At 40.4% G+C, this 15,318-nt stretch overlaps 1 protein-coding gene across 1 annotated transcript in view; it reads right to left on the bottom strand.

The window, feature by feature from the left end:
- wdr33 (WD repeat domain 33) overlaps positions 1 to 15,318 on the bottom strand; it is a 105,926-nt gene that overhangs the window by 74,935 nt on the left and 15,673 nt on the right. The window contains exon 2 of the mRNA XM_043701765.2: positions 9,546 to 9,773. Coding sequence (XP_043557700.1) covers positions 9,546 to 9,749 — 204 coding nt within the window. The 5' untranslated portion in view covers positions 9,750 to 9,773. The remainder of the gene's footprint in view (positions 1 to 9,545; positions 9,774 to 15,318) is intronic.

The raw sequence follows: 15,318 nt of genomic DNA, 5'->3' as shown, positions 1-15,318 counted from the left end.
GAGGAGGGCAGATGGGAGCTGAGCGGACCTCCACTCTGAGGGCCCACACAGGATGAGGACCACAGAATGGATGTCCATGATGCTAGACAGACTGTAAGGGCCTGGAAGCTGAAAACTAGTGTAAGGTATTGCAAGAATAATGGATGCAGATCAGAAGTCAATGCACAAGAAAGAAAAAGAACGGAAATAAAAATCTGAGTCATTTATGATACAGAAGGACCGATTCTTTGTCAACAAAAACAGAAATTGCTGAAAAGGTTCAGTACATTTGCAGCATCCATGGAGGGAAACCATTTCTTTCTGGTAGGAACTGACTGTCTTGGGTCTATCAGAACAGTTCATTTGTGCGCCACTGGATGGAGACTGAACCTGGCCGTAGTCATCTGAACTCCATACAAAATCAGAGAATAAGTGAAAAGCTCCAGATAAGAGGTCATTGAATGTCTAGAAATTATTGGTTAATGTATGGTGGCAGTACAAAGGGAATTCACTTTCCACGCGTGTGGCAATGTCACCCTTGTCAGAAAGCTTAATGATGTCAGCTTTGGACCTGAGAGAATGGAGCAGTGCAAAGTTCAGAAGAATAATTTAAAGTGAGCAAGAGAAACAGAAAAATTCAAATAGTTATTAGCGTGTGGTAGTTAGCAGTGAGATCTGAGCGAGTATAGGTGGTCAGAGGTGAAAAGCAAATTCTGAAGGAAGATGCAATTGACAAAGAAACTGGTGTATAGGGAAAGAATAAAACATTCACTTTTGTGTCAAGTTTGAAGTTAATTAAGATTTGGGTTAGAGGGAATGAAGATGAGGCCTTGTCTGAGGACCGATTGGTGCCAAAGACAGCAGCAAAGATAAAGCACAACATGAGCATGGAAGGAAAGGTGGAGGTCAGTGGGAAAATCAAGGAGAGAAATGATCCAGAGTCTTTTGGTATCTAACAGCAGTCAAAGGTAAAGTAAAAACAATCTTTCTGCTAGAGGATGAGAAAAAAAAATGAAGAACGGAACTGTGGATAACAACTCAAACAGACAATCAGTGCTGTTCAAGAGGAAGGTTAAAGCAAGTGGCTATGTGTGAATTGGTGAAAATAATGAGTTAGAGAATGCTAAATCTGTTTTGGTGGTGGTCAGTTGAGGGAGAATGTTGAGTTAAGGTTAAGGACAATGAGAGAGGTTCTCTACTCCATATCTGAATAGTCATTGTACATTGGAATTTTTGCACTTTGAAAATATCCTTGCAGTTCCAATTTAACAAATGGTTTGATTCACCATATGAAATAAATTTGCATTTACATCATGATATTCATAAACATATGATGGCCCAAAGCATTTTATAGCCAGAGATTGAGCTCTGTGCACTTTTCCAGATGCACACATTTAGGCATCTTAGCTAGATTGTAACGTGGAGTTGTTGAACTGCGGTGGACAAGGTCAGAAATCACATGACACCAGGCGATAGTTCAACAGGTTTATTTGAAAACACAAGCTTTCGGAGTGCTGCTCCTTTGTCAGCCACTTCACTTGTGATTTCAAATAAAACTATTGGACTGTAACCTGGTGTTGTGAGACCTCTGACAGATTGTGGGATTATTTTAACAACCTGAACAGCCAAACACAGGTCTCTCAGTGGCAGTTACATTATTTTTAGATACAAATTTTCATTTGTGACTTGGTAAAGCATCACATACTTCTCCTGGAATTCCCCAACTATCACAGACTTTTCTTTATCCATATTGTTACAACTCAATCAAATTTCCTAGCTGTCTCCAACCACACTCTCCAAAAAGTTCCATTATATATATACATATATATATATATATATAAAAAAGGTTCATCCTTAAAATCTTTTGCATTTACATATTTAATATATATTAAAAGAATTTTTAAAATCATAGAAGATAAAATACTATAACCTCTTACGCTCATTCAATTAGCTTCTTAAAGATTAGAGATTTAACAATGAATACAAATGAGCGCATGCATACTCAGGTCACAATACTGAAAATAACTAGAAAATCTTACACGTTTACAGGTATACAAGACGCTTAACTTGACTACAAAGGATGAGCCTAAAACACAAATGATAATGTAATTGTCACTGAGAGACCTGTATTTTGCTGTGCAGATTGTTAAAATGAATTGATGCCACAATTTTAGGCTCACCTTTGTAATCAAGTTAAGCATCTTGTACACCTGTAAACGTGTAAGACGCGTGCACAGCACATTTAAGTTTTTCTTTCGAAGGTGTTAGCCTCTCGCTTGTTGCTATTCCCACATGTTCTTGAGATGGTGATGACATGCCTGCTTCAGCCCATGAAGGTATACACACAGTGACATTCGAAAGGGAATTCCAGGACTTTAACCTAGAAAAGAGACAGCAATATATTTCCAACTCAGGAGTGTGCAAGACTTGGAAAGAGACTTGCAGGCAATGGTGTTTCAAGAACCAGCTGTCCTTGCCCTTCTCAGTGAGCGAGCTTGTTAGGTTGAGAGGTACTATTGAAGCAGCCTGGGAAAGTTGCTGCAATGCATCTTGTGGATGGTGTATACTGGAGGTTAGGTTCAAAGGTGATTGAAGCAATGAATGTTTAAGTTGGTGAATAAGATACCAATCAAAGAAGCTGTTTTGTATTTTATTGGGTCAACCTTCTGAAGTGTAATTGCAGACAAGCGACATGTATTCAATTACATATCCAGTTTCTACCTTGTAGATGTAAATTGGGAAAGGCTTTGGAGTCACTGCTGAATTCTTAACTCTTTCCCTGCTTTTGTAGCTACTCCAATTAAGTAATACCTTCCCCCAGGATGTCATTGATGGGGGATTTCACAATTCACCACCATTGAATGACAAGCACAGTAGTTAAAATCTTACTTTCTTGGAGATGGTCAATGCCTGCCACTTGGTGATGTGACTATCACTTGCCATTTAACAATCCAAGTCTGAATGCTATCCGAATCTTTCCAGTGACAGATTGTTTCAGTTGTTGGATGGGTTAATTCTACAGAACACTACAATCAGTGCACATCCTCATTTGTTGAAACTTTATTGCTGGAACAGCACAGCAGGTCAGGCAGCATCCAGGGAACAGGAGATTCGACGTTTCGGGCACAGGCCCTTCTTCAGGAATGAGCAGAGAGTGTTCAGCAGGAGAAGATAAAAGGTAGGGAGGAGGGACTTGGAGGAGGGGAGTTGGAAATGTGATAGGTGGAAAGAGGTCAAGGTGAGGGTGATAGGTCGGAGTAGGGTGGAGGCGGAGAGGTCAAGAAGAAGACTGCAGGTCAGGAAGGCGGTGCCGGGCTGGAAGGATCCGGCTGAGACAAGGTGGGGGGAGGGGGGATGAAGAAACTGGTGAAGTCCAAGTTCATCCCCTGCGGTTGGAGGGTTCCCAGTCGGAAGATAAGACGCTCCTCCTCCGACCGTCGGGTTGTTGTGGTTTGACGGTGGATGAGTCCAATGACCTGCATATCCTCGGTGGAGTGGGAGGGGGAGTTGAAATGCTGTGCCACAGGTTGGTTGGGTTGGTTCGTCCGGGTGGCCCAGAGGTGCTCTCTGAATCGCTCCGCAAGTAGGCGGCCTGTCTCCCCAATATAGAGGAGGCCACACCGGCTGCAGCGGATGCAGTAGATGATGTGGGTGGAGGTGCAGGTGAATCTGTGGCGGATATGGAAGTTTCCCTTGGGGCCTTGGAGAGAAGTGAGGGGGGAGGTGTGGGCGCAAGTGTTGCACCTCCTGCGGTTGCAAGGGAAGGTGCCGGGAGTGAAGGTTGGGTCGGTGGGGGGTGTGGATCTGACAAGGGAGTCGCGGAGGGAGTGGTCTCTACGGAAAGCTGATAGGGGAGGGGAGGGAAATATATCCTTGGTGCTGGGGTCTGTTTGGAGGTGGCGGAAGTGACGGCGGATGATGCGCTGTACATGGAGATTGGTGGGGTGGTAGGTGAGGACCAGTGGGGTTCTGTCCTGGTGGCGGTTGGAGGGGCGGGGCTCAAGGGCGGAGGAGCGGGAAGTGGAGGAGATGCGGTGGAGGGCACCGTCGACCACGTCGGGGGGGAAATTGCGGTCCTTGAAGAAGGAGGCCATCTGTGTTGTACGTATTTTGAACTGGTCCTCCTGGGAGCAGATGCGGCGGAGACGAAGGAATTGGGAGAATGGGATGGCGTTTTTACAGGGGGCAGGATGGGAGGAGGTGTAGTCCAGGTAGCTGTGGGAGTCGGTAGGTTTGTAGTAGATGTCCGTGTTGATTCGGTCGCCTGAGATAGAAACAGAAAGGTCTAGGAAGGGGAGGGAGGAGTCCGAGACTGTCCAGGTGAATTTGAGGTCGGGGTGGAAGGTGTTGGTGTAGTGGATGAACTGTTCAACCTCCTCGTGGGAGCACGAGGTAGCGCCGATACAGTCATCAATGTAGCGAAGAAAAAGATGGGGGGTGGGGCCAGTGTAGTTGCGGAAGATGGATTGTTCCACATACCCTACGAAGAGGCAGGCATAGCTGGGGCCCATGCGGGTGCCCATGGCTACTCCTTTTGTTTGGAGAAAGTGGGAGGATTGGAAAGAAAAGTTGTTCAGGGTGAGGACCTTTTATCTTCCCTACCTTTTATCTTCTCCTGCTGAACACTCTCTGCTCATTCCTGAAGAAGGGCCTGTGCCCGAAACGTCGAATCTCCTGTTCCCTGGATGCTGCCTGACCTGCTGTGCTGTTCCAGCAATAAAGTTTCAACTTTGATCTCCAGCATCTGCAGACCTCACTTTCTCCTCGCACATCCTCATTTCTCAATTCATGGTGGAGGGAGGATCACTGATGAAGCAAGTGAGTTTAGAACGCCAGGAACACCACCAATGATTCTCTGGGACTGAGATAATTGGCCTAGAACAATTATGACAATTTTCCATTCTGCTAGCTATGATTACTGACACGAGTGAGTTTTTCCCACACCCAGTGATCCCCAAAGACTTGAATATATTACAGTTCCTTGTTTGTTGCAGTTATTCAAATGCTATATTAATGTCAACCTTGGCTGACATTAATGTCAACCAAGGGCTGTCAACCTTGACCTTCCTCTGGGGATTTTGCTGTATCGCCCATGTTTGAATTAAGGCCACAATGAGGCATGCAGCAGAGTCATCTGCCCCTGATGAACCCAAATTGAGCAGAATATTAGTGAATAAATATCACTTTGTCGAATTGTCCATAATCCCCTCCATCATTTTGCTGATTGAGTTCATTGATAGGGCATTAATTGGCCTGATTGGTTTAGCACTGTTTTGAGTAGACAGGTAATAACTGGGTAATGTTCACTTTGTCAGCCATCGTTACGATATTGGAATAGCTTGAATCGGAGCACAGAATTCTGGAGAATAAGGTTTCATTCTCATAACTGAGATCTCAATGGAGATATTGCCCAATCTCAGTCTTTGCTGTATCCAATACAATCACGTGTGTATTGAGACCATGCGGAGAAAAATAAATTGGCTGTCGACTAGTACTTGAGACAGGAGGCTTTCAGAAGGTGATAGAGATGGATCATCCTCTTGGCACTTCTCACTGAAGGTGGTTGCATCCACCAGTTATATTCGTTGCACTCACTCCTCTGCCGTTGCCGAGTATGGAGATGTTCGGGGGCCTCCTCCTCCCAGTTATTCAGTTGTCCACTATCATTCATGACTGGCTGTGGAAGGACTGACCAGCTTTGATTTGATTGTTCCTCTTTATTTTCAGCAGTTAAATAGATGTAACTGCTAGAAAGGGTGATTTAAAGCCATGAAACCAATAATCAGAAACTGCAGTATGAAAACGGTTGAAGTGTTTTTTTTAAGGATGAGATTAAATGATCTAAAATGACATTGTTCAGCCAAATTTACCCTTAAGCATTTTTCTCCTCCACCAGCATTAATGTATTTGCTGTTTAACTCAGAATATAATGCACATTTGAATTAGGAAATCAGACAAAACACTGAAAATAAAAGAACCAAGCATCTCTTCTGCACTTTTCATGTTTCATTGCAATTCAGATTGTATCTGATTGAGTTTAAAATGGGGTCCTTAGTTCTGAGTTTAGAGAATTTAGATTACAAATGTTACAGCAGCAACCTGGGATGGATGCTGTTGAAACTATTAACTTCTTATAGCACCCCAAGCCTGAAAATGGAGACGCTGTACAATTCTCTTAGTAAAAATTAATATTCATTGGAGATGGTGCATGCTTTACCTTTGTCTTGTTTTTAGGTGCTCATGATTGCAGTGGGTAGTTGTTGTTACATATTTTAACTATGTCCTTTTGTTAGTTTGACTGAACAAAAATAACTTGGGTCAGAAACTGAAAACATTCAAAAGACAACTTCTTTCAAAATTCCAGCACATGGTCATGAATCCTTGACTCCAATGCCTCATTGAACTTGGTGCAGAATTCAAATTCATTGCCAGTACTGAAAGTGTTATGAGAGCACAAAAAAGTTGCCAAAGACACACCAAATTAACTGCGTAAAATTTACTGCATCTCCATGAACATTTTCAATGCTACATTACATTACCGCCGATAAAATTCTGTTTTATTTTGTTTTGTGAAAACATCATTTCATCATAATTATCACATAAGTTCCAAAATTAACTTTTTGGTTTGAGTACTATCAGTTATAGAACCATGCAGTGCAGGAGACAGCCTTTAGGCCATCACACTTAAACCAGCTCTTTGTAAGAGTTACCCATAATTTCCACTTCCCTTTTGCGTGCCCTCAGCTCTGCAGGTGCTCAGGTCTTTTATGTGGGTAGAAGGGCTTCCTGAAGAAGGGCTAATGCCCGAAACGTCGATTCTCCTGTTCCCTAGATGCTGCCTGACCTGCTGCGCTTTTCCAGCAACACATTTCCATCTTTTATGTGGGTAGACCAATGCAAAGTGAAGAATGCAGAGAAAAGGCTTCAAGTTTAGAAATAGCAATATTAGCATCCTATCAGAATGACGTACTGTGAATCCAATAATGTCAGCCTTCCTTCAAAAAGTGCTGCTCAATTAATGGATGGGTGGCAACCTTAACTTTCATTGCTAAAGCTCTTCTGTGCACATGGCTTGCAAAGTGAACTGTTGAATCTGACAATTGCAGTTTGACAGCCGAGTGAACTTTTTCATTTTAAGAGAATCACAGCTCTTGAATGCCTAGGAATTCATGCCCAAGTTTCTAGGAGAGAGACCACCAACAGGCACATAAGTACATATATATTTACATTTGAATGTCCCTATCATTTGTTTTATAAATCAGAAACTTTTCTTCAGTCACAAATTCTCAGTGAGCATGATTTAGTAGGGAAGAATTTCTCAATACATCAACAGTTTTATTAGTTCATTCTTCTGAAGTGGTAGATGTTTGCTGACCAACAATTCTTCACTGATCAGTTGTTTTTAAGTCTGCTCACTACTTCATTAATACAGTGAGTGTTTGAGCAGACGTGGTTTGTTATTTCACAGTTTTTACAAAAATTATTTGCACAGGATACTTGCAAGTTGGTTAACATTTGAGATGACCAATGCTTGACATACTCTTGAAAAATGATGTCTGTTTCATTTTTATTTTTTTTTAAAAACTGAATTTATACAATGCCTAATATCAATCACAACATCTCAAACCACATCATGTAATGAATGATATTTTTAAGTGAGGAACTCTGAGCAAATATAGTGATAATTCCACACTGTAGCATCTCAGCAAACCCTGATTGATGTGTTAATATGTTTGTTTCTTTCCAACACTGGTTGGATGATGGGAGGAATGTTGATCAGGTCACCATGAATTCCCAGGTCTTCTTTCAACTATGTTACTGCATTTTGACACCGATGATACTTCAAATTAACATCTTATCCAAATGTCAGCTCCTTGCACAGTGCAGCACTTCAGAATACCACTCTTGAGAATAAGCTCAGATTCAGCACTCCTAGGGTTGAACTCAAAACAATAGTGGAGCCGCAGACAAAATGTTACAAGTGTAACTAACCCAGCAGTCCACTAATTAACTGCTGCGATTGTGAAATCGTGCATGGATTTCAGTTAAAATAATTCATAACCTTTAGGAAAACGCCTGGTTATTCTTAAAGAAAATAGGGGGATTTCCAGATTGTAATGGATAAGGTTTGCTTATAGGAGATGCCAGAAATCCATCAAGGAAGAAAATCATTGTCAAAATTGCAACAAGTGGCAGCTGTGTGATGTCCAAACTGATTCAAGGAAACTGAAACCAAAAACAATATTGGCAGGGCATAAAATGCTGTCTCGAGCAAATTGGTGTAAAACTGCTTTCATTGGCAAAGGAACTTAAACAAAATTTTCAGCCTGTTTGTGTTAAACATACGTAGACTTGCTACTCATATCCAACATTTTGTGTTGCTGTCAGTCGCAGTTCTTTCTTCCTGCTTCAACTTCGAAAATGTATTTATCCTCTAGTTCCTCTGTTGCTGATCTACAGCTGTATGGTATTTTTTTATATTTACTGTGTTGCTACCACTATATTACCTCATACCAATCCTGGTTGCTGACATGATAAGGAAGAAACACAAATTAAAGCTGAATGCTAATACTAATACTAATTCCCTTGTGGGTTTTTTTTTTTGCAGTATAAAAACAGCAACAACTAACTGCCTGGGTTTGTTGTTTGAGACGAAAGTCATTTCTTGACAGAATGCTGAAGCTTTCCAGATGAAATTTTACAATTAGAACTTGTTTTCAAAATACTGTAATTGAAGCAGGTCTAAGAAGAACTGTTAACACGTATTAGTGAAAATGACTAAAAAGGAACTTTCTCTCGTTATTTCCACAGCTACCTCCCAACTATTCACTGTAGCTATCAAAGTAACCAGGACACAGATTCCTTCTGAAACACCACCAGATTTCAGATGCTGCAGTGCTTGGGAACCATCATAATCCTGTGTCAAATACTTCAAAATTCATTTCCAGATAGGCAGGGCACAAGACCACAATTCCCCAATGCACTGACTGGGTAATTTTGCATAATGCTGCATGACTTCACATTACTGATCAAGCAGAAAGTAAGGAATGCTTAGAGTTAAAACTTGTGTCTGACAGATTGACAAAACTTGGTGTCAATCCATGAATAGGGAAATATTGTTACTCCTTTTTATGGCCTGTGTTAACCATACATCTATATAGTTCATTCTGCAACTACAAGCAGCCCAGTTTCCAATCATATTAGTAAATTATTGTACTGTACATATAGCAAAATTAAACAGGGTTGACAGTTGATTATGTTGTTGATCTCAAAAGCGCTGTAGAGCATGAATAATGAAATAATGTTTTCAATCAGTATCCCCAGATGCAAAATATACTCAATAGTATTAGTTTATTAGGCCATTTACTGAGTGGTGTATCTGCTTCTTAAAGACAGAGATTGCAAGAGTGGAAGAGTGACGTGAGACATTTCTCAGTGCACTTCATACTATGTCAGAAATTAGAATAAAGAATCAGTGAAATGGTTCCAAAATGTCAGTCACCATGGAGTGCAGCACACTTCAATACAAGCCCATTCTTAATCTGTCTCCCTGTTTCTCATCTCACCTCTAAGAACTTAATAACAGACGGATTATAATCGATCGTCTTCCGATTCACAGCCTTTCTCATTCGTTTACCATCAAAGGTTAGCTGCTGCATGGCTTGCTGTTGAGCAAAATCTGGCCGCTTGTAAAAGGTGTGCCTTGGTCCCTGGTGCTGAAACCTCGGCATATGAAAAAACCGAGGTGGCGAGGTTATTTCCAAAGCCATGATGATAAAACTCTTGTAAGAAACCTGTAAAATAAATCCATATGAAAAGTTCAGTTGAAATTATTGACTGAGTACAAACCTCTTTGCACAATTTCTACCATGATAATTTCCCTTCTTAATCCAGCAACTACTACAAACCTGGTGCCTTCTGGGGATACTTTTCCATTTCATACGGATACATGCGATCAGACAACAATATTGTCTGATGCCACACACAAAACCAACTGCACAATTCAAAATCAAACATTGCAGCCAGCAGAAATAGTAACTAAACAACATGAGATTTAGAATGGACCTCAAATGCTTTTACTCAGTAGTCAATGGGAGTAGAGATTTGCAAACAAAAAGCTTCAATACCTATTAAGAATTTGCTTTCAATACTCAGCATTAACCTTCGACACCATGCCAAAAGAGAAATTCAGTCCTGTGACAAATATTGCTGTTTTTAAGTCATATCTTTCTAACCCTATAGTGTGGTCATGGTTTTGATATGCATATTGATCAGTGTCAGTTAAAAATTCACAATAATGTCACCAAGATATCAGGCTCCAATTGGACCAGCACTACAAATTTAAAACATTTCCCATAACACCCATTTGTATTGAAAATTGCCAATGAAAACTTGTCAAGTCATTCCTACACTCAAAAACAAGGTGCTTGAAAATTTCAAACGCTTTAAATAGACTCCTCAAATATAGGATTGTGAAATAGGACTAATGGAATCTGTATTTCTTGATCTAATTACCCTCAGTCTTGGACTTGACTTCACCTGAAGACTATACTGCCTTGGCAATCCAGGTGGAAACTTGTGGGAAACTTGAGTGAAAACTACAGAAACAGACCACAATTATTTTACACACTTAGAACTGGGTTTTGTGCATATTAAAATTTACATTTTTTTTGCACCAGTTTTACAAATTAAACCTATTCAAGCTACTTGAAGACAACATTCAAAATGCCAAATTACATAGCAACCAGAAATACAGCCAGAAAAAAAAAACAAAATTGAATGGTTCTATAATATTTCAAACAGCACTCATCAAGTCATACATACAAGCCTCATAGTAGGTATCCTACAAATCTGAGGTTCACCCATTCGAATGAAATCCAACAAATCAATGAGCTCAAAACAGTCAGACATTCCTGCACATGTTGGCCTCTTAGTCAATTGCTTCATTTTGTAGTTAGTGCTGTCAAAGCACTTCACACACAGAAAATCAATTAATTCTTGCTGGACTGATGGCTTTTCAATAGCTTCAAATGCCATTGAGACTCACGGTTATGCAAGGTGTGGGCAGAACTGAGATTACTTTTGGAATCCTCTAATTTAAAGAATGAAAAGTATTGCATGTTCCATCAGTTGCATAACAGGCTCTGAATTCCAGCACCCGTGAACAACCAACCTCCTCCACCAGTACAAACCTTTACACACTTGTGGACAGCTACAAACAATGCTACTGATCAAAGAAAGCATCCTCTACAGATTTAGTAGGGAGTAATCACCTTAATGCGCTTTTCCAGCAACACATTTTCAGCAGATATCACCTTAAACTCAGTAAATGATCAGACAATTGCTCAATCTTGGAGATTTGTTTTAACTAAATCAAGCAAGCAAACCAATGCTCATGCCTTGTAATTCTACATGTGTGTAACTATAGAGATAGCCAAAATCCACAATCCTATTACAGCCTGCACTATAACTGGGCTAAAAATAAACTGCATCAGAGCTAGCCTTACCCAAACTGAAAACATAAATGGGAACTGCACATTGTTAAAGGTTTACTTAATTTTTTGCTATCACCAAACATGCTGCTGTTTTACTGAATCACATATTCATTAGCTGAAATGTTGAAATTCTGCCTGTACTTTCCATCTGGCCTTCTCCAGTGTAATATTGAGTGAGCTATAATGTTAAAGATGCCTCTTTTCAGATAAGGCCACGGCCCAATATCAAAAAACAATGGAGACCTTCAATGGAGATCAAATCTGTCCAATTGGATAACCTGATAAGTTTTTCTCATTACTGTTTGCGCTGTGTTCAAAGTGGCTGCAATATTTCTCAACGTTACACCCGCAATTACAACTGAAAAACACTTAATTGGCTGTAATACGTTTTGAGGTGTCTTGAGGTTGTAAAAGGTACTTTACAAATGTAATACCTTCTTTTTCTTCAAAATAGCATCCCCTGAAAGGTTCCCAAGACAGAACAACCATTCAACCATTTCTCAAGCCACAATGTGAACCCCAGGTTTAAATAATGCAAAGCAATCTTTTTCAGCTTTGAAGTCTTAGATAAAAACCACAATATTTTGTCATTGATCCCTTGCTAAGATTAGACATTCACAAGCCACACAATGTATGCATTTTTAATATTTAGTCTAAACCAGGTTCAAATAGCTACTACAATACTTGAGCATAAAATCTAAGGGGTTGGGCACGCCATGTTTCCAAACAATTGCTGCTCTTTGGAGTTCTGTCCTGCAATGAAGTGTCCCTATCTCTGGGACAGAAGGTTCAGGCTCAAGTACCTGTGCCAAAGGAGTGTCATAATATGTTTGAAATGATTAAAAGTATACATAATCTGAACCACGTAAGACTGCCAAAACAGCCATCCTTCAAGCAGCACATCAAACCTAAGACCCACTGCCTGCTCAGATCGAGTCAAAACATCCCTTGGAACTACTCAGAGAAGCACAACTGAGTAATCCAGTGCTTTGGATGGCATTCACCCCACATCCAATATCACAAAACAAGCTACTTCACTGGCTGTTTGGACAGACTGTGCAGTGTACAAATTGGCTTACAATTGTTCTTATTTACCATTTCAAAAGTTAGAACTGCTGCAAAACATTTTGAGGAATCTTAACAACATGAAAGTACATAAATGCAACTTTCATTCAATTATGAAACAATCTTCCAGACAGATTTTCATAATGTGTGTCACATTTGCAGACTTGGCAGCTTTCCAGAGTTGAGTAAAGTCCTGCTGCTTGCAAAAACTTACATAGTAATTCTCTTGCAGATAAGTGAATTTTGCAAAGGACGGGCATGTGAACACTGGAACTTTCCCATACACCGTACTTGGATATGTTGTCAATTATCCTGGAACTATATTGGAACATTTAAATTTACCTTCATACAAAATTAAGTAAATTTGTTTTGTCTAATGGAATAATAGCCAAAATGTTTTACAAATGATTGCAATTCTACTGTGTTATTGGTCACAATGATTATATTATAGCGTATAAAAGGTTTAAATTACTCAAGATTACTTCAAGACTGCAGTGAGAAAGCAGGAATCAAAATCACCAAAATTAAGGACCACGCATCTCATAGACAATGTATCTGTCAGTCAAGCATCAGGCACATCGGTGAATATAGTCTCCCATGCAACTGGTATCATTTGGGTGGTGGAAGGTTAAAATGGAGTACACTATCTGGGCAAAGAATGAAGAGACAAAAGCTTACGTCCGCTTTGATGTGCATTGCTGAAAAATGAAATTCAAATGAATGTTCCTCCAACAGCTTTTTCCAAGCATTCAAACTCTACCAACTGGAATGACTAGGGCAGCAGGTGTGAAGGAACATCACCACCTACACAAAACCCTCCAAGGCGCACACCATCCTGAGTTGCAAAAACACTGCCCTTCCTTCACTGTCATTGGGTCAAAATCCTGGAACTCCCTCTCGTAAGCAATAAGCAATCTGTTTGTGCACACTAATGACAATGTCCTGTTATGTCTATCACAAGAAGATGATTGCTTGTTAACAAATATGCAAATATCCAAATGTGTGTGATCCAAAGGTGACAGGTAAACAATTTTCTTCTGTTATATAGTCATAGTGAAGTATGATAAGAATTGGGCCCTACATACAAGATAATGATGTTACATAAAAAATAACGTTTCTTCACTACTCATTATCACTACTGGGACCTGGAACTAAATTCAAAGGTTGAACACATCTAACAATCTTGTTCCTCCTTCCATTCATAAAAACCTAACAGCAGAAAGCTTGGTCTCTGACAACCTTGCCATTAGAAAGATGAAAAGATGATCATACAGATCAATTTTCAAAAGCAACAGCATATAATAAACTCTCTACACCTGATATAGATTCCAACCTATCACACCTACTTTTTGTATCTCCCCACACAGCTCAGTGGTTAAAATCAGGAATACATAGTATATATAAATTAACAAATAACAGTTTAGATTAATGGTCAAACATTTTGTCCCGAAAACACCATCAAAAATCTGACTTGCTCAGTTACCATAAATCAGAAGGTGCCTGCATATTTGCATTGTTTGCTGTTGGTATACAATCAATGTACCTTCCTGTAATCCAACTGAAGACTGTATAACTGCTTTAGTATTTTCAGCAAAAGGGAAGCAGAATGATAGTCAGTGTACATGTGTGGTGTGGCTGAATGCTCTCCCACCAATGGAATAGTGATGCAGCACACTGTGACCACAATTATACGAGGAGTGTTATCATTTGGAGTCAGCGTCCTACAGCACGGAGACAGGCCCTTTGGCTCAAACTGGTCTATGTCGACTAAAATGTCCATCCAAACTAACCCCATTTCCCTGCACTTGGCCCATATCCTTCTGAACCTTTCCTATCCATGTATTTGTCCAAATGCCTTTTAAATGTTGTTAATGTACCCGCATCAACCACTTTCACTGGCAGATCATTCCATATGCATACCAGCCTCTGTGTAAAAATGTTGCCCCTCAGGTTCCCTTTTGTTCTTTCCCCTCTAAGCTTAAATTGATGTCCTCTAGTCCTTGATTCCCCAATCCTGGGAAAAGGACTGACTACAATCACCCTATCCATGCCTCTCATGATCTTATACACTTCTATCAGACCATCCCTTCAGTCTTCTACACTCCACAGAAAGAAGTCCTCGCTTGTCCAACCTCTCCCTACAATTCAAACCATTCAGTCCAGGCAATATCCTTTAAATTTCTTCTGCACTCTTTCCAGTTTAATAACATCCTTCATATAGCAAGGTGACCAAAGCTGAACACAATACTCAAGGGCAGCCTCAACAACATCTTGTACAACTGCAACATAACTTCCCAACTGCTATGCTCAATGCCCTGAATGATAAAGTCCAGTGCGCCAAAAGCCTTCTTCACTGTGACTCGACTTTCAGAGTCCTGTACACATGAACGCCAAAGTCCCTCTGTTTCATTACATTCTTTAAGGCGCAACCATTCAGCATGAAACTCCTACCTTGATTTGACTTTCTAAAATGCAAGACCTCACACATCTATATTGAACTCCAGTTGCTATTTCTTGGCCCACTTCCCCAGCTGATGAAAGTACTGCTGCAATTTCTGAGAACCTTCCTCACTGTCCGCAATACCGCCTATTTTAGTGCCATCAGCAAACTTACTAATGATACCTTGTACATTCTCATCCAAATCACTGATATAGGTAACAAACAGCAATGTGCCCAGCACCGACCTGAGGCACTTCGCTAACCACAGGCCTCCAGTCCGACAAGCATCCTTCCACTATTACCCACTGCTTCCTACCATCAAGCCAATTGTGTATCCAA

Source organism: Chiloscyllium plagiosum, unplaced genomic scaffold (assembly GCF_037043375.1).
Source record: "Chiloscyllium plagiosum isolate Xiang-an unplaced genomic scaffold, Cpla_swu_hap1 HiC_scaffold_13, whole genome shotgun sequence".
NCBI classification, from domain to species: domain Eukaryota; kingdom Metazoa; phylum Chordata; class Chondrichthyes; order Orectolobiformes; family Hemiscylliidae; genus Chiloscyllium; species Chiloscyllium plagiosum.
Note: the sequence above shows the minus strand (reverse complement) of the source record. Positions and strands in the feature narration are given on the sequence as shown.